We start from the raw sequence: 18,241 nt of genomic DNA on the forward strand, positions 1-18,241 counted from the left end.
GAAGCCGGGTCCCAGCACATCCCTCCCTCCCCACTACAGGCGCTGGCCTCATCCTGAACAACCCCAGCGGGGGAGCTGGACCAGCCCCTTTCCAGGGCAGAGAGCCAGCAGGCGCAGGGCTGGGTGCTGCACCGGAGCCCAGACCGCTCAGTGCCGCCTGGGGGAGAGGCAGGGCTGCTGCTGCCCCCCAGCAGCTGAAAACGTGAAACTCGGGCTGCTCTGTGCCACGTGCGGGTGCTGCACAGGGTGGTTTTATGAAATGGAGGTTTGCTGGACTTTATTCATTTTATAGCAGTTTTAGGAAAGGGTGTTTTCTCACGTTTACTGCATGGTTATGATTTTATGGAACTAATGAATCCTGTCGGGAATCTTTACTGGCCATAAAACTACAGCCCAAGGCCCCTCTGAGCTGCTGACTTCAAGACCAGCGCAGGTTTTGCAGCGCTGGCACCGCACGAGCCCGGGCTCACGCCCACTCTCGCTACACGCTTTTGGGGTACAAAGCGCTGCCCCCCCGACCCCGCGGCGGGCTGGGCAGAGCGGGAAGGCGCCGGCAGCAGGAAGGCTCCTGCCTGCCCGTCCTCGGCGGCCCTGAGCGCGCTGCGGGGAGGGCAGGGCCGTGTGATGGGGCCACGCCAAGCTGCAGCGCTCGGGTCCCTCTGCTCTCGCTCCCCGGCTGCTGCCTTTTTTCCTGCGTGAGGTCTCCTCCCAGGGATGCCCGAACGCTTCAAGCTTTTCCCAGCTCTCCCTCCTGGTGCAGCTAGCACCCCAAAGATGCCGGGGCGGGCAGGCCCTGGCCCCTTTCCTCTCCCTAGAATGTTAGGAGAATGCCCCGCCGCAGGCCAGGACGTGAGGGACATGTTCCATGAGCCTCCAAGGCTGCCCGAGGCCAGGGCCGCCAGCTGCGGGGCGTCCGACCGCACACGGCATCAACAGGGAAGCGCTGTCTGACCCGCAAGACCTCGGGACAGCCAAGGACAAACAAGGGATGCAGGTGGACCCCGGAGCGATGCCGGAGAGCTCGCTTGCTGGAAACACAGAACCGCAGATACAGCTGAAACCCCTCCACAGACCAACTCCTCCCAACCTCCACCCAAACATTATTTCACAGCACAGCCTGAAAAATTCTGTGGCGCGGAGCAGCCGGAGGCGAGCGCGGCAGGAACTGGCTCCCCGGAGGCTCCCCCCCTTCCCCAGCACCCCCAGCCCCGCACCTTGTGGAATCGGATGACGGGCTCGGGATGGATGCGGATGATGTGCAGACACCAGCGATAGCCCTGAAGCAGCTGTGCAAACAAGCGGAGGAAGACGGCACGGATCTCCTTATCCTGCGGAGAGGGAGGGACGGGGTGGTCACGGCGTGGTGGGGGAGAGGGGGCAGAGCCGGCCCCTGAGTAAGGAGTTTACAGCCAGCACAGAGGATCAAACCACACGGCAGGGTCAGCAGCTGCTGAGCGGGGCAGGAAACTCGGCAGAGGTTCCAGGGAAAAGGGCGCACACAGGCTGGATTCCCTGTTCTGCCTCCGCTGCACAGCATCCCCCATGCCGCCCAGAGAAGGGAGCTCTCGCAGCCCCGGGCTTTGCTCAAGTGCCCAAATGGTTGGTGTCTGCCTCCAGCCCCTGCTCCAGCGTGGCAGTAAACCCGGGCTGGCTACTGAAATGGCACTGCTGGCTTCCAGGCTGTGGCCTCAGTGTCCTGGCAGTGATGTGCCTCAACCTCAGCAACACCAAGACTGTGCCTGTGCTCTCCAGGCCCAGGAAAGGGGGTGCCCAGCAGAGAGAGCAGCCCCCCCTTGAGGGTTGTCCCGTCCTCCCCACTCCACTCACCTGCATTTTGAGAGAAGAGGCAGAAATCGTTGAAGGGGGGAACGCGAGATCTGCAACCTCCAGCTCCGGGTCCAAGACCTGAACAGAAAAGGCACAAAGCACACTCAGGCCCTGGCCCAGGGGGGTCACCCCAGAGCCCCGACAGCACCCCCAGAAAAGGCCCGAGGAGCTGGGAAACAGGGCTGGAACCACCAGGTACCAGAGAACGTGCCGTCGTGCAGGGGAAGCCTTGAGGCCTGACCCTTCCTTGTGAAGCTTCGCTGCCCAGAGCGTGGACCCGGGGGAGAGCTGGGGGGGTGAGGGCAGGGGGGAAGGGGGAGCCGCTCCAGCTCTGCGCACCAGGAGGGCTGGGGGCTCAGCACGGCGACAGGAGCGGCCCCCCTGGCTCCCCCCGGGCCCAGCTGAGGTGAGCAGCGTTTGCCCTGGGCATGTTCTCGCGCTCTCCGGCAACACGTGAGCAGCCAGAAAAGCTTCGGGGCCGCAGGTGCTTCCTGCCCGCGGGCTGGGCGCCAGCCGCCCGCTTCCCAGAAACCCTTGGCAGAAGAAACTTCCCCCGGCAGCGCCGAGGCCGTGGGGATCGGGAAAGGTCCCCGCGGCGCCGCTCCAGCTCCCCCGGGGAAGGCGCGTGGTGCCCGACGGGGGAGCCTGCGGCACTCACCATGGAGAGGGCTTCCCGCGTCTGCTGGAGCAGGGGCTCAGGGAGCAGGGAGATATGGACACACTCGGGGACGTTCACTGTCCCGCCGTCCAGGTCTGCGATGACAACGTCCAGCTGGAAGCGGGGGGACAGGCGTGAGGCAAGGCCAGGGCTCCCCGACTCCCTCCCCAAGCCCCGCTCAGGAGAGGAGGGCCTGGGGCAGCGCCTCTCTCCTCTCCAGCCCGCGGGAGTTATCTTCTCTTCCTCACCGTCACCAAACCCAAGCTGTAAAGGGATCCCATCGCTCCCTGCAATGAAGGGGGCAGGGGGAGCACAACCTGGCAGGAGGGGGGCGCAGCTCTGCTTGGCAGGCGCCTGCCCTCACTTCGTGGCACCTTTATCAGCCTGGGTGAGGGGTCAAACACCGACCCCAGCCCAAGTTAACCCGAGCAGTGCGCTGCCATCCCTTCAGAAGGCAGCACGAAAACCTGTTTCCATATAGATCAGACTCGTTGTGCTCTGACTTAATTCAGTTTCTGAACCAAAGTGCCAACACAGCCTCTGGGACCGGCGCCACCGGATGAGTTTCAAAATGAAATCCTCAGTTAACCCCAGCCCTGAGCCCTGACGGCGCGTGGCCCAGCCAGCCCTGCTTGGCTTGTGGGGCACATCTGGACTGCAGCCCGGGCTGGCCGGCCTGGATAAGCTGAGCCTGTGCGAGCCAGCGGGCTCAGCCCGCTGCCCCAGGCACCCCAAGGTCTGACTTGCAGCGCTGCTGCCCCCGGCGCAGGGACGGGGCACGCGGCCTCTCACCAGCTCCTGCGTCTCCGGCTGGAAGATGGAGTGGACTCCGATAATGAAGGGGGTCGGCGTGCTCAGGACCTCAAGGAGCTGCGCAGGCAAGATGGGCACGTACGTGAAACTGCAACCGAAAAAGAGCATCACTGCACCCGTTCAGCCCCGCTCTCTGCCCCGGCACCCTCCCCAACGCTGGAGGCTCCCAAGCTTCCCTGGCACCCCCAGCCTGCAGGCACTACGTGCCCGACAGCCATGCAGGGTATTGATGGAGCCTGACCAGTTCTCTGGCCTTGGAGCTATAATCTAAGTCTGACGGAGGGAAAGGTTTCCAGCGGTGCGGTTTAACTCCAGAAGTGAGCTTTCTTTGGGACACAAATGGCCTTTCTGCAGCCGGGGGGTACAGCAGGCCAGCATGGAAACAGCGCGACAGGAGCTGGCAGCACCGACAGCCCGTCTCTCCCCGCTGCCCCACTTGGGAGACAGGCCAGCAGTGGCCAGTCTGCGAGCCAGCATGTCCCCGTGGGCCAACAGCCTCCCCAGCTCCCCGGGGCAGGACTCACTGCGGCAGCCTGGCCATCACCGGCACCTTAACAAAAGCCCTGTGTGCCCGTGTCCCTTTCTAAGAAGGGCAGAAGTTGCGACACAGCTTTCTGGAAGCTTCCCAGCGTCCAGCCTCCCCCCTCAGCAAGACTTCGTGCCCGGGGCTGGGCCGGAGGGCTCCTGTGGAAGGGGTGTGGTGCTGCTCGGGGCTCGGCACAGGCTGAGAGGAGGGAAAGGGGCCAGAGTCTGGAGAGAGAAGCACCTCTGGCCTCTCCCACGTGCACCATGGGGCGAAAACACAGTGCCAGGCCACGTCCTGCAGCCCAATGGGCTTCCCCACCTCTGCCAGGAGTTGCCAGGGCTACGAACAGTGCACGCCAGCAGCCCCTGGAGATACAGACACTGCTGGTGAAGCCTCACTCCCTGCTCCCAGTGCCAGAGCCCCGTCTACCCAAGAGAAGAGGGAGACAGGGCCAGAGGGTTTGCACCCTGTCACTGCCATGGACGCTCTGGAATGCCAGAACCATCTGGGTTGGAAAAGCCCTTGCAGCTCCTCCAGCCCCACCATGACCCTCCCCCTGACCGTTCCCAACTCCCCCAGATCCCTCAGCGCTGGCTCAGCCCGACTCTTCAACCCCCCCAGGGATCCCGGGGACTCCCCCCTGCCCTGGGCAGCCCATTCCAACGCCCAACAGCCCCTTCTGCACAGAAATCCTTCCTCAGAGCCAGCCTGACCCTGCCCTGGGCAGCTTGAGGCCATTCCCTCGGGGCCTGGCGCTGGGGCCTTGGCTCCAGAGACTCATCCCCCCTCTCTGCCCCCTCCTGGCAGGGAGTTGCAGAGGGCCAGGAGGTCTCCCCTCAGCCTCCTCTGCTCCAGACTGAACCCCCCCAGTTCCCCCAGCCGCTCCCCAGCAGACCTGTGCTCCAGACCCTGCCCCAGCTCCGTTGCCCTTCTCTGGCCACGCTCGAGTCATTCAATGGCCTTTTTGGGGTGAGGGGCCCAAACCTGAACCCCCTCAGCGAGGGGCGGCCTCACCAGTGCCCAGCCCAGGGCTCAGATCCCTTCCCTGGCCCTGCTGGCCACGCCATTTCCCACAGCTGATCTGACACTGTGCACACCGAAGGCTTCAGGAAAGGGCATTTCAGCACAGCCGAGAGCTGTGGGCATTCGCCCCAGCGCCCAAACCACAGCCAGTTACCAGTCACAGCAGCCAGGAGAGCGGGCGGCAGCGAGGGGAGGCAGGACGGGCCGCACGGGCTCCAGGCTGCCGTCGGCGGGCTGAGGGACTCCGGGAGCAGTGGGGTTCCCTCACCTGTACTTGAGGGGGAACATAAGCGCCAGGAGAGCCCGGCAGGCATCGGTCAGTCTCTGGTAACTGCTGGAGAGAAACAGGATCTTGTGTTCTGTAAGCGCTGCACAGAAGAGATACAGCACGTTGGTGATGCCTGGGGAGAAAGGGAGAGAGAGCGCTCAGAAATGAGGGTTCCCCCTCGCACCCCCCGCCAGAGACCAAAATGGGGGGCTGGATCCCACCGCCCATTCCCACTGAACAGAGGAGCTCAGCATGCCCCCAGAGAGCCCCCTCTGGGTCCCCCGAGGAAGCCCCTCTCCTGAGAGGTGCCCAGCAGCTCTCACACCTCTGGGCGCTCCCTCCCGCCGCCCAGGCCCTGCCTGCGAGGTCTGGCCACAGGCTGGGCCCGGGCTGCCAGGATCCTGCCCTGCCGGGAACAGGAGGGCTCAGCCTGAGGTGGGCACCGCTGGAGGAGAGCCCTGAGCTGACGAGGCGGGGCGGGAGCACGGGGGGAAGCGACGGGTGGCCCTCCCAGCCCAGCTCGGCCAGCTGGCCCTGGCACGGGAGGTGGTGGGAAGGGGGCGTGGGGAGTCTCACCCAGCTGGCGGAAGAGCAGGGCCACGCTGCAGCTGCTGACGGGAAGCGAGTCATTGATGGGGGTCTGGATCACCTGCCTGTCCCCCGCTCCCAGGGAGATTGTCCTCTGCAAGAGAAAACAGAGCCCGTCAGCCAAGTGAGGGGCGAGCACGAGCATGGAGGGCAATCTGGCTGCATGGGGGGCAAAAGGGCTGCATGGAGGGCAAGCCAGTGGCACGGGGGGCAAGCTGGCTGCATGGGAAGCAAGACAGCTCCATGGGGGGCAAGTCGGCTGCATGGGGGGCAAGCTGGCTGCATGTGGGACAAGCCAGCTGCATGGAGGGCAAGCCAGCTGCAGCCAGCAGCAGCCCGAATCCTCCAGTGTGCAGGGCGAGGGTGCCCTCGCAGCCAGCGGGCAGCGTGTCCCCTCGGGGCAGCACGGCTGGAGCGGGGCTGCTGTGGGCGGAGGGCCCTGCGCCAAGACGCACCACACGCGGGGCCGGGGCTGGGGCCGGGGCTGGGGGGAGGAGGGAGACCCACCGAACCAGCCCGTGGGCCCAGCCGGCACAAGCAGAAGGCAGCAGCGAGCCCCACGCTGCGAGGCAGCACGCGAGGGCTCCCCAGGACCTGGCACCCCGAGGGGAACCGCTCGCCCGCGCCGTGCCCAGCCCGAGCAGGCCCTGAGGGCTGCGAACAGACACACTGGGCATGGTCTCGTCGCTTCTTCTCCCATAGAATTTTTTTCCTGGAGCTAAGCTCACTCCCAGTGGCACAGGGAAGCCCACACATCCCCACCCCCTCTCCCAGCTGCAGGGGCTGGGGCAGGACCAAACCACTGGCCCCCTTCTCCTCTTTCTACACCTCTCTAGGGAAACACTCCTCTGCCAGAGCAGCTTTCGCCACACAACCCACCTCCTCGCTCGGCCTCCCGCAGCTGCGAGAGCTCACGCCACGGCCACAGCCCAGAAACCCGCCTCTGAGAGGGCAGAGCAGAACAAGCACCCCCAGCCTGGCCTTCCCGACCGCGCCACCGCCTTTTCACAACCCTGGGAAAGCCACGCACAGAGGCCAACGGCGCAGGGCCAGCCCGCCGCGGCGCAGGACTCGACCCCCCTCCCCAGCGCCCGGGCAGATGCTCCCCAAGGCTGCTGCTCCCCGCGCCCACTGTGCCCGAGGGTGCTCGGCCCGAGGCGAGCAGCGCCCGGGCCTCCAGCTGCAGCCTGTGCCACCCGTAGGGAAATAGGAGATGGCTAACAAGGAGACAGACCCCATGAAAGAAAACGTGTGCGTACCGCTGCTTCGTCGTCCGCGTCAAGCTGAGGTAGAGACAGACAGAGATGGCACAGTCAGTTAGAAACACACACACAGGCAGCAAGACAACAGGGAAGACGAACACGGGCAGAGGCCAACGACAAGCAGGGACCAAGGCTCTCGGAGAGGAGCGACACGCACGCACACGCAGCAAAAGCAACGGCTACGACACTGGGAGAGCGTTCGGACACAGACTGAGAACAGGTAAAGCACGGGAAGGGAAATGCCACCAACAAACTGTCCTCCCTGTGACACACTTGTTCCCGAAGCACAGATCGATCCTGCAAGAACTGAGGAATCATCGTGCCAAAAAGTGCTGTCCCGCGACCCACGGCGGCTCCAGCAGGTGCCCTGGGGCGAGCAGCCTCTCCCCTCCCGGATCGAGACCGATACGTCCCCCCGGGGAGGAACCAGATGGAGTCGGACAGCTCTGGGCAGATCCTGCAGGACTGTCACGGCTTCGCCCTCGGCCAGAGCGCACCCGGGAGGCTTGGCACGGCCCCAGCCCCCGGGGGGTGGGCAGCACCCGGCTGTTCTCCGGAGGACAGGGCCGGGGCGGCAGCCAGCCCTCCCCTGCACACACCGGCCCCGCTGCTGGGCCCTCCCGGGAGCTGCGGCTCTGGACGGCCCGAGGAAGCACTGAAGCTGCGCCGAGCCGGGCCCACCAGCGACTGCACCCGCCCGAGAGCCTGCGCAGACACCCGGGCCCCGGCCACAGCCTCCCCCGGGGCCCTGGGCCGCAGCGGTGGGAGAAACCGCAGGCCCCGGGGCCCCGACGTGCTGCCCCGGCCTCCGAGGCTCCTCCACCTGGGTGCAGCCCGGCTGTGAGAGCCAGGCGGCGTTTTTTGCTGGGGGAAAGGGAGCTCAGCTGAAAGTGGAGCCACTGAGGAGACGAGTGCACGTCCACGGCTACGTTCCAGGTGGCAGAGGAGCTCTGGGGTGTTACGCTGCGGTCCCCAAGCCCCGGGGCTGCAGCTGGGCTCTCTCCACTGCTGCCATCCCCGAGGCAGCTTCCATCAGCCCTTCCTCCCCCATCTGCTGCTCCGGCGGGCCGGGCTGAGCCCAGCTGGCTTCCCAGCGCAGGAGCGGGGCTGCGGGCGGGCCGCACGGCTCGGGGGTGAGAACGGGAGGGTCGTGTCTGACAGCCGCAGTCCCGGAGCGCCGGGCCCCAGGGCCGCCGGCCCCGCGCAGGCACACGGCGGCGGTTTGAGGGAGAGCTCCAAGCTGCTCATCTGGCAAACGCTCGCCTTGCTTGGCCCGACTCCCCAGAGCTGCTGCGGCCCCACTCTCACAGATGGCGCATGACCACTTGGCTCCGGAGCAGCTCTCCAGGCAACCAGAGAGGGCTGAGTGGAGGAACAAGCCCTCCCTGATGCAGGAGTGACCAGAGACCACGGCACTTGTTGGCACAGAGCGATCAGTGACTATGTAAGGCAGCTGCTGGTCGAGCCACCCCGTGCTCCCTCCCGGAGGGAGCAAGGAGCCGAGACCAAGCTGCAGAGTGACGGCAAGCAGTAGTGAAGTGAAGCAGCGAGATCTTCTCAGCTGATCGGCTCCAGACCCCAGAGGTTTGTTGTTTCTACTCTCAAGTGCTTGCGAAGGCACTAGTCAAGCACTTGCCAGGAGCAGCGCGCTGCGGCAGCTCCTCCGCTGCCAGCGCACTGAGCCAGACTCTGCCCACGAGTCAAACCGGCCTTGCTCAGCTCACCCCAGCACAGTCAAACCGGAATTCAGCTGAGGAACCCCCCCTGCTTCTGTCAGCACTGTCGAGGAGCACGGCGAGGTAGGAGGGAAGGGGCAGGGCACCCACCTGAGCTCCCCCGGTGATGGGGATGGTACATGTCAGGAGGTTCCCGATGACGTTCTCCAAGGACACGCTCAGGCCGTCCACGTAGATGGTGTAGATCAGACCCAGGCTGTTCTGGAGAGGGAAGCACAGCGCGGCTGAGTGCCAGGGCGGGAAGCAGAGGTGTCCGGGGGAAACAGAATCCCAGAACCATCTGGGTTGGAAAAGCCCTTGCAGCTCCTCCAGCCCCACCATGACCCTCCCCCTGAGCGTTCCCAACTCCCCCAGATCCCTCAGCGCTGGCTCAGCCCGACTCTTCAACCCCTCCAGGGATCCCGGGGACTCCCCCCTGCCCTGGGCAGCCCATTCCAACGCCCAACAGCCCCTTCTGCACAGAAATCCTTCCTCAGAGCCAGCCTGACCCTGCCCTGGGCAGCTTGAGGCCATTCCCTCGGGGCCTGGCGCTGGGGCCTTGGCTCCAGAGACTCATCCCCCCTCTCTGCCCCCTCCTGGCAGGGAGTTGCAGAGGGCCAGGAGGTCTCCCCTCAGCCTCCTCTGCTCCAGACTGAACCCCCCCAGTTCCCCCAGCCGCTCCCCAGCAGACCTGTGCTCCAGACCCTGCCCCAGCTCCGTTGCCCTTCTCTGGCCACGCTCGAGTCATTCAATGGCCTTTTTGGGGTGAGGGGCCCAAAACTGAACCCAGGAATCGAGGGGCGGCCTCACCAGTGCCCAGCCCAGGGCTCAGATCCCTTCCCTGGCCCTGCTGGCCACGCCAGTGCTGATACAAACCCCCCAGCCTGGATCACCGTCACAGCAGTGTGACGGCAGCTGTCAGTGCTTCTCTCCAGACAGAAACACACCCTGTGACAGTCACCTCCTGGGTGCAGTGCTTGAGGTTTTCCCCCTCGGAGCTCCCCGGGAGCAGGACAGGACATGTAGCACGTGCTCAGCTTGCTGCCAGCCCAGCACGTCCCCAGCCCCACCAGCGCCATCCCCAGACATGTCCCCTGGGTGAGAGCTGTGCAGAGGGGGTTCAGAAGCTCCACGGGCAGAGGTGACTGCAAACAGCTGGACTTCTCCAGCACCCCCAAGCGCTCCCAGTCCCTGCAGATTTGCATCAAATCTCATGGAAACCCCAGGGAAGGGATGGGAAGGAGACCCACTCCTGCAGGGGGCTGGCCCAGACACCCGGCCGGGTCCTGCTCCGCTCTCTGTCTGCCCTCCGGCACGGCTGGGAGCACCACCAGCTCAGAATCCCACAATCATCCAGGTTGGAAAAGCCCTTGAAGATCATCCAGTCTAACCATGAACCTCACCCTGACCGTACAGCTCCAGAGGGGCTGCGGGGGCAAAGCACAGCGCAGCATTCAGCACAGCTCCAACACGCAGATGAAGACGGAATTTGAAGAATTCGTCTTCAAGGAATCCTCTGGGTGGTTTTCTTTTAACTTAAACCATCTCCCCGTGTCAGGGGGGAGAAAACGCAAACACTGGGGCTTTGGAAAGAAAAGGGCCAGGGAGTTCTGCAGGCCGGGAGAACCGAGCGAAGAGCAAGCTCCCGCTCCCGCATGGTCACCAACAGCGGTGAAGGCTCCCAGCACCACGCATGTACGGCCTGGCCTCCCCCTGAGCAAGGGGCAGCTTCGTCCTGACTGAGAGGGCCAACAGGGCCAGGTCTTGGGCTACGGAGACCTCTCATCAGAGAAGAGAAGGAGCCACAACCACCCGAGTCCCGAGCTGGGGGAGCAACAGGCTGCACTTCAAAGGCAGCCAGTGAAATCTGCCTGCTCGCCCGAAGAGCAGGGGCAGCGTTCCTGGCCGTCACCCTTGTCCTGGCAGGGACAGGGAGCAGCCACGGGAGAGGCTCAACAGGCAAACGCACCGTGTCCTGCCACAACCAGAGCCCCAAAGCAGCTCCGGCTCCCCTCAAGCAGGCCAGAGGCACGGGGCGCTCGCTGCCGCGGAGCAGAGACCCCGCTCCCACAGCGGCCACGCTCAGAGACCTTCCGGGGACTCGCTTGTGCCCAGGCGAAGGGGGAAAAGGCCCAAGGCCCAGAACAGCAGGACTGTAGTGCTCTTGTTGCTCATCCGTTCCTCAAAAATCACTGAGGTGGGTCACTCAAGTACCGAGCAATGAAATCCAGCAGCCAAAGGCACAACACACACGTGATGGGGGCTTTAGCCCAGCCTGGCTCGTCTCCCTCTGCTCTCCCAGGCTGGAAAAACGAACAGCTCGTGCGAGTCAGCGCAGCCCAGCTCCGCCAACGGCCAGGCCTGGGGAACCCCTCCCCAGCCGTGTGGCCGACCCCGCGCTGCGGCCACCCGCAGCAAGGGCAGTGCGGTGGTCACGGAGGCTCCCGCCTGCTCCCTCGCTCCTCTCAGCCTCACCGCTCCCGCTCGCTGGGAAGGAGTCGCCGTTTCAACACCATCTCTCAGCCACGGCGGGCTGGGCTCCAGCTCAGACAGCTCTCCCAATAAAAGACCTCAGTATAGAGACTTTCCTACTGCGAGGGCGGTTGATGTCGGCACAGGTGGCCCAGAGAAGTCGTACAGTTGCCATCCTTGGAGATATTCAAAACTCAACTGGGCAAAACGTGGACAACCAGCTCAAGTGGGTGTTGGACCAGAGACCTCCAAAGTGACGTGGGATGGGGCTGGGAGCCTGCGATGCCCAAGGGTTCTGCTGTTTGAAGCAGCTCCAGGCCAGAGAACAGAGAGAATTTTTTTTTTTCCCCCTGTCAGTTATTAATGCCTTGAGCACTGGAGGCCCTGATGGAACACCCTGTGTGCCCCTTCACAGAGTGAGCTGGGAACAGGAGGTTCAAGAACAGGGCAGAGCCCAGAAGCGATATCCTGGTGGTGGGAGCAGGGAGGGGAAGGCCACAGCCCGGCCTGAGGGAGAACACTGCCCTCCTGCACCTGGAACCCCCCGTAAGTGCGGGGCAGCTCCCTCCTCAGGAGCGAGGCAGCAGCGAGGCAGCCAGGCTGCCCGGTCCGGAGGAGGCTGCCCGCACCCCCCTGCCCCCGGCGCACACAATACCCCACAACACACAGGAGGTTTGTAAACACACCAGCCTGCAGCTCCGCACCCTCCCAAACCCTTCGCATTTTAAAGAAAATAAAGATGGCAAAGATAAACGCTCCCGCAGGAACGGGCTGTTCTTCACGGTTTTTCTATTAACAAAAGTGGGTCACGGCCACCGGCCGCCCGGCGTGGCCGAGCCCTTGGCTTGGCGTTGGGCTCCAGCGTGCAGCTGCTGACCTGGCAGGCTGGGCACGGGCCACGCTGCCCGGGGACCTGTGCCAGGCTGCTCCTACACCTCCTGTTCCTGGCAGCGACGACGTGGCTCCCGGTTGCTCCCAGAGGCAGAAAAGTCTTTACCAAGGTTGTTGTCCTGTCCCTGCCGAGCGGGGGCCCCCCCGCCCCAGCCCCAGGGTATTTCAGACTTACCCTGAACACCTCCGTGTGGTCCAGCCGCGACACCAGCACCAAGCTTTTGGGAGCAAAGAGCTGTGAGGGTTGAACGGGAGATGAAGGCTCTTTTTCCTCCTCCTCCTCCTCCTGCCCTTCACCATTCTTGGGGTGGCTCTGAGGCTAGGGAGGCACAGCAGCCAGGTTAGAGAAAGGATGCCAGGGCCTGGATACCCCCACACGGGGAAAGCAGGACCACCGGCCGAAGCCGAAGGTAGCAGGACGCTTGCCTGCCAGCGCCGCTGACCACCGTCCCCACGCCGCCCGCGGCAGCTCGCTGTACCTGTGTGCTCTCCACGGCCTCCCAGAAGGTGAAGCAGGCGCAGTAATGCCGCTCAGAGTTGATGTCAGTCAGCACGGCCACGAAGAAGGTGGGGGGGTTCCTCTCCGTGAAGAGCTGCCAGCCGCTGGGCTGGCAGAACTGCAAGAGAGGGCAGGGGAGGGCGGTCAGAGGGGCCGCCCTGCCCGCGCCCTGCCCACGCTGCTGCCCTCGCTCCCTGTGGCGCGTTGAGGGGGCTGGATGACACCAAAGCAAGACACCAGGTACCAGCGGCACTGGGGCCCGGCTCCCGGGGACGGGGAGCTTGGTGTGGCAGCACGTCGCAGCGGGGGAGAGGGCGAGGGGCCACCCCGCACACGTCTCAGAGCTGCAGGAGCTCCCCCAGCCCGGGGGCTGCGAGGAGTCAGGGCTGCCCGTGGCCAGCATCCAGCTTGGGTGGCTCGCCAGGCTCAGCCAGGTCCCCGCAGCCCACCCCGGTGCCGGGTGGCCGCACGCCGGCACGGCCCTGCATCCGGGAAGGGAAGAGCCCCGGCGGGGCCGGGGTGAGCTCCCCACGGGCAGGACGGCCCGAAGGCCCCGGCCTCAGCCGGAAACACCGACCGCGCTTCGGGCAGCTCCCAGCACGGTTTCACTGGTTTCTGGGGGACTTTCCAAACACCCTCCCAGGGCTGGTGGGTAATTCCAGCCAGCAGCCCCAGGACTCCTCCTGGCTTTCCAAGTCTCAAGGGATTTTTCTTTATTTCCTCAGCATCTGCATTTGGCTGATGAGGAGCTGTGGAAAATTCCTGATGCTTTCGGGACCTCACCGAGAGCAGGGCAACTCGGTTCCCTCCAGGGCCATGGCCCAGTGCGCTCTGCAGATGCAACTGGAGCAGAAACAAGGAGGAGAATAAGGTGGCAGGAAGGGCTGACACACCACAAAGCTGCAAAAATCCCCGCTCCAGCCCAAACCTGTGCGAACTAAAGCTGGGTTCAACTCGGTTTCACTGTGCTGCGCGGGCCCTGCTGGGCTCCCCCTCCCTGGGCAGCACGAGCTCGGCTTTCTGAGGCGGTGGCAAGGACTTGAGGGAAAAGCCCTCGTGCGGCTGCTCCCAGACTCTGCCACAGGAGACCCGTGTCGCAGCACCTCGCCCTCCCGGTGCCGTTCGCCAAGGGCGCTGCGTTCCGCGCGGCTCCCGGCAGCGCAGGGAGCGAGGTCCGGCTCCGCAGCTCTGGGGCAGCGCACAGCGTCGCTCTCCCAGGCAGAGGGATCCTCTCGGCCAGGAACCCGCCGCTCGCCGCTCTGCGCAAACATTCACCGCAGGAATGACCGAAGCACACAAAGCTGCTGCCCTCCAGCACTTCCCGACCGCCACGTCCCGGTGTAGAGGGATCCGCTACACGACCACGGCATCAAACCTTCCCTGCGGAGACAGGGACATCCGAGCCAGATGTGGGGGGGGTCAAGTGGGCTCATCTAGAGGCCTGAGAAAGGGAAATCCAGATCCCCTGGCCTGATCCTCTACCAGGGAACCCCAGGGGGACGTCGGTATCGCCACCACCACGGGCACAGGCCCCGCTCTGCTCCCTGGTCACACTGCCCAGGGTGAGACAGGTCGCTTCAAGCCACAGGCGGTGCCACGCTGGATCAGGTCACGCTGCGGGGTACACGGCTGCACCCCGGAGTCACTCATGGCCCGGTTTGCTCACACTCAATGCTCCTCGGCCCATTTATCCCACAGCAGTCAACCGAAAGCAGCCACATGTTCCTAAAGCACCAGGCATGCAGCTGTCCGACCTCCATGGCCGCTGCCCCACTTCATGTCTCTGAAGCCGAGGACCCAGCGCCAGGCCCCGAGGGAATGGCCTCAAGCTGCCCAGGGCAGGGTCAGGCTGGCTCTGAGGAAGGATTTCTGTGCAGAAGGGGCTGTTGGGCCTTGGAATGGGCTGCCCAGGGCAGGGGGGAGTCCCCGGGATCCCTGGAGGGGTTGAAGAGTCGGGCTGAGCCAGCGCTGAGGGATCTGGGGGAGTTGGGAACGCTCAGGGGGAGGGTCATGGTGGGGTTGGAGGAGCTTCAACGGCTTCTCCAACCCAGATGGTTCTGGGATTCTAGAAAGGGCAAACATCCTCCCTGAAAGATGGGCATGGGTGATGAGAGCAAGTGTCCCCTGGCAGCAGCCCGACCGTGACCGATGGTGACACCGTGGCACCCTGCAACACCAGCAGTGCTGCCGTTAAGGGAGGACAAAACTACAGCGCCTCCATGCCGAATTAAAGGTCTCAGGGGCTCCGTGTGAGCTCTGTGGATCCATGCAGAGGCAGCACAGCAACAGGGCACATGGTGCTGGGACTCCATGCGGCTGTTGGGGCCAGCGCTGCCACGGCGTCCGTCCGTCCGTCCGTCCTCACAGCCCACCTCAGCACTGCTGGGTGCCCAGGGAGAACACGGGCAAGCTGCAGACAGCCAGAGAGAAGAAAGGCTCGAGTCTTGGGTGAGGGGGTGCAGATGGAAGCGGCTGGCCTGAAGGATGTACTGCAGGTCCCCTGCGGCCCGGTGCTGGTGATGCTCCAGCCCAACAGCCCTCGGCAGATTCAGAAGAATCCCGCGGGGAGGCAGAGCTGCATGCCGGGCTCTGCAGACACTGCCCAGAGCAGTTTTAGCAATAAAACCAACTTCTCGTGACAGCACGTGTCTGCCTGGCAGGGCTTGTTTTTCACAGAGCAGCACTGCTGTGCCACCTCTTCTCCTAGCAGTTACATCACAAGCCTTTCCCAAGCCTGCAAGGAGCGATTTTGCAAGGATCCAGCCTGTGATGTCCCAGGACATCCTCCTGACCATGCACTTCCACCCTGAAAAAGCTGAGAGGGCAATGCAACCCTGCAGCAGAGCCGGCCGATGGGCAGGAGGGACGACACGAGGAGCCAGCAGTCACCATCGTCCCACGGGTAAGGAGCTGCCTGCTCTGCCCCTGCTCAAACCCACGGCGGAGCGTCGTGGCAGCTCTCCTCTCCCCTGAGCGCTGCCTGGGCTTGCTGTCAGCCACCAACCTCAGATCTCCCCGCACCAGGGGTGAAGAAAAGCTCCGTTGCTCAAGGTGGACACAGCAAACGAGGCTCCGCTCGCCTCCCATCACCCTACAAAGCAAAGCATCAGAGGAAACTTTCCTGCAAGCAGCAGAGTGCGGGACCATCCCCTGGAAGCGGAGGCCCCGGGCAGGCCCGCAGGCCCCACCCCGCAGCTGGGGGGGACGCAGCCTTTTGCGGGCACGTCTGCCCTCACACGGACCCGTGCTCACGTCACCGGACATGGAGATCAAAGATGGGAACGTGCAGGCAACTACCCGCTGGTTGGAAAACAAAAGGGTTTCAGCGGTTTATCTCGTAGAGTGGAAACCCCAGCACCCTCGGGTGCCCAGGCGCCGGGAGGGAACGCTGCCATGTGATGCCTCGGGAGCTGGGTCAAACGTTTCTGGAGGCCCGGGAGGCGCCAACAACGCGGTCTGCAGCACCCAACAACCACCCAGGAGCGGCCTCAGGCAGGGAAACACCGCGCTGGCCCGTGGGACTGAGGCACGGGAGGAGGTAAGGCCCAGCGGACGGGAGAGGAGGAGCAGCACGAGCCCCGGCCGGAGCGGAGGGCCCCGGCGCACCACGGTACTGCAACCCTCGGGGCCGAGGGCTCGTGGTCACAGCTCCAAGGGGCTCCCTGACGCGGGGTCACCTGCACCAATGCCCGGGGTCTCCAGCCTGCTCCAGAGATCCTGCTCCCCCCGGCCACGCAGCACGGGGCTGCCAGGGGAGAGGGCCCCGGCCTGGCAGGGGAGGATGCGGCAACGCAGGAGACACGGTCACATCCTGTGTCTCTCTCCAGAGGAACTTCCATCCATTAAAATGAGATATTTTTGTTTGGAAACGCTGTCAGATGGCACGCAAGGGCAGAAGCTACAAATTCCTGCTCCCTACAGACACCAGGAAAACTTTCTCCCCAAAAAACTGTTAGAAAGAAACACAGCAGCGACTGCAGTGTAACATCCCACCCAAAGCCCCCCAGGGCGGGCTCTGATTTTCGGAAGCTGCCTGGGTTTCAGCCCTCCATGCTGCTCACCCGGGGACGCCTCCTGACAGCCTGTGGGAAGCCTCGGAGCCACCCCCCGGCTCCCAACAGGACGGGGCTCCAATTGTTTAAATTCCAGGGATTTTTTGGCTGGACAGTTTGACCCTTGGGAAAAAAAGCAGCTTTCCTCTTTCTTGGGACAGTTCCCAAGCCCCCTACAGACAACCAGGAAACACTAACTAGAAAAACAGTTCGTGTTTGTGCCTCAGACAATACAGCAGACAGAAGCCCGACCATGTGCTGGAGCTGCGGCGAGCACGCGGCAGGAGGACGAGCCGGCTGCCACCGTGGATGCCAGCGCTGACAGAACCCCTGGGTGTTGGGCTGAGCGCGACGTGAGAGCTCTGGAGGGCACAGGGCGGGGCGTGCGGGTCAGGCTCTGACAGCCCCAGCCCCGAGGAGGCTCTCCAGCACCAGTGCACACAGGGATGGGGATAAGCACCGGCTCTGGACGAGGCCACGAAAGGCGGGAGGTAGCCAAGAGCAGACCTGAATCCGGATGGGCCAGCAGGGCCGGCCCGGATCCACTGCGTAGAAAACCAGCGTGAAATAGCACAGGGAACTTGCCCAGGCCATGAACCGAGACACCGGCCGGGCCACCACCTCTCTGCACCAGCCAGAGCATGTCAGAGATCCCGACAGCAGCGCCCGTGACACATCTGCTCTGAGGAAACGAGCTCCCGAGGCCAAGGCCACCCTCTCAGTGGGACTGCACGATCCTCACGCATCCCTTCCAACCTTCTGTGATCGCCAGTTCACCGAAGCCCTGGGGAGGCCCAGAGCCCTGGAACGCCCAGGACTCCCTCAGGCAAAACATCCCTCCTCAGGGATGCACAATGCCCTGCGGCGGGTCAGGCCGGCCCGTGGGAACAGGGAGGTGCAACCGCCCTGCGTGGGCCAACCAGGCAGGAAGGGCTGGCTGCTGCCAGCTCCCCCGCCCCGGGGCACGACGGGGGCTCTCGGCTGGGCAGTGTCCCCACACCGACCCTCACATGCCGGCCCCAACACCTCCCGAGTGCCTCAAGGAGAGGCCCAGCCCTCTAAAACCTCGTCTGTCCCCATGGTTTGTGCTGTCCTTCAGCTGGGAACAGGGAAGAACTGCAGCGGGGAGGAGGAGAGCAGCTTAGGGGGGGTTGGTTTAGGGGGGAAAAGGGGCCAGGAGAACCCACTCGTGGGCTGGCAGCAGAGCTCCAGCTCCTCGTTCAGAGCTCCTGAGCAGCCCTAGCGCAGCAGGGAAGGGCTCGAGAAGAACTTCGACTCCAGTTTAGCAACCGAGGAGAACAATCCTATTATCCTTGATCGGTTCAAAGCTGGTCTGTGAAGAACCCACGCAGAGCGCCAAATTAGACTGGGTGTGTCACCGTATGGGTACGAGCCAGCAGGGATCACAACCTCAGGGCCTCCCAAGAGCAGGCGAACGTGTCCGGAGGGCTGGGGAAGGGACCCGGGGCCCCACAGCCCTCCTGGCCGGGTGGCTGCGCGTGGGGCAGAGCCCGGCCAGCGAGGGGGAGCCGCCGCTGCCGGCCCGAGGAGGGGAGCGCTGGGCAGAGGCTGGGGACAGCAGAGCCCTGCTGATCGTGACGGGGCTATTTATACTGACACGGCATCCGTGCGGCTCCTCTAGAAGTG

The 18,241-nt window shown here is 64.3% G+C and overlaps 1 protein-coding gene across 5 annotated transcripts in view; it reads right to left on the reverse strand.

Annotated features, from left to right (window-relative positions):
* SBF1 (SET binding factor 1) overlaps positions 1-18,241 on the reverse strand; it is a 77,868-nt gene that overhangs the window by 18,805 nt on the left and 40,822 nt on the right. For 3 of the 5 annotated variants that reach the window (XM_074903615.1, XM_074903614.1, XM_074903612.1), the window contains exons 3-12: positions 12,523-12,660; positions 12,219-12,362; positions 8,792-8,902; positions 6,963-6,986; positions 5,692-5,797; positions 5,116-5,248; positions 3,278-3,386; positions 2,486-2,599; positions 1,828-1,905; positions 1,215-1,328 (exon numbers count right to left, since the gene is read on the reverse strand). In XM_074903615.1, the coding sequence (XP_074759716.1) occupies positions 1,215-1,328; positions 1,828-1,905; positions 2,486-2,599; positions 3,278-3,386; positions 5,116-5,248; positions 5,692-5,797; positions 6,963-6,986; positions 8,792-8,902; positions 12,219-12,362; positions 12,523-12,660 (1,071 nt within the window). The remainder of the gene's footprint in view (positions 1-1,214; positions 1,329-1,827; positions 1,906-2,485; positions 2,600-3,277; positions 3,387-5,115; positions 5,249-5,691; positions 5,798-6,962; positions 6,987-8,791; positions 8,903-12,218; positions 12,363-12,522; positions 12,661-18,241) is intronic. The other 2 variants (XM_074903616.1, XM_074903613.1) reach the window with 1 other exon arrangement.

Source organism: Athene noctua, chromosome 3 (genome assembly GCF_965140245.1).
Source record: "Athene noctua chromosome 3, bAthNoc1.hap1.1, whole genome shotgun sequence".
In the NCBI taxonomy this organism is placed as follows: Eukaryota; Metazoa; Chordata; class Aves; order Strigiformes; family Strigidae; genus Athene; species Athene noctua.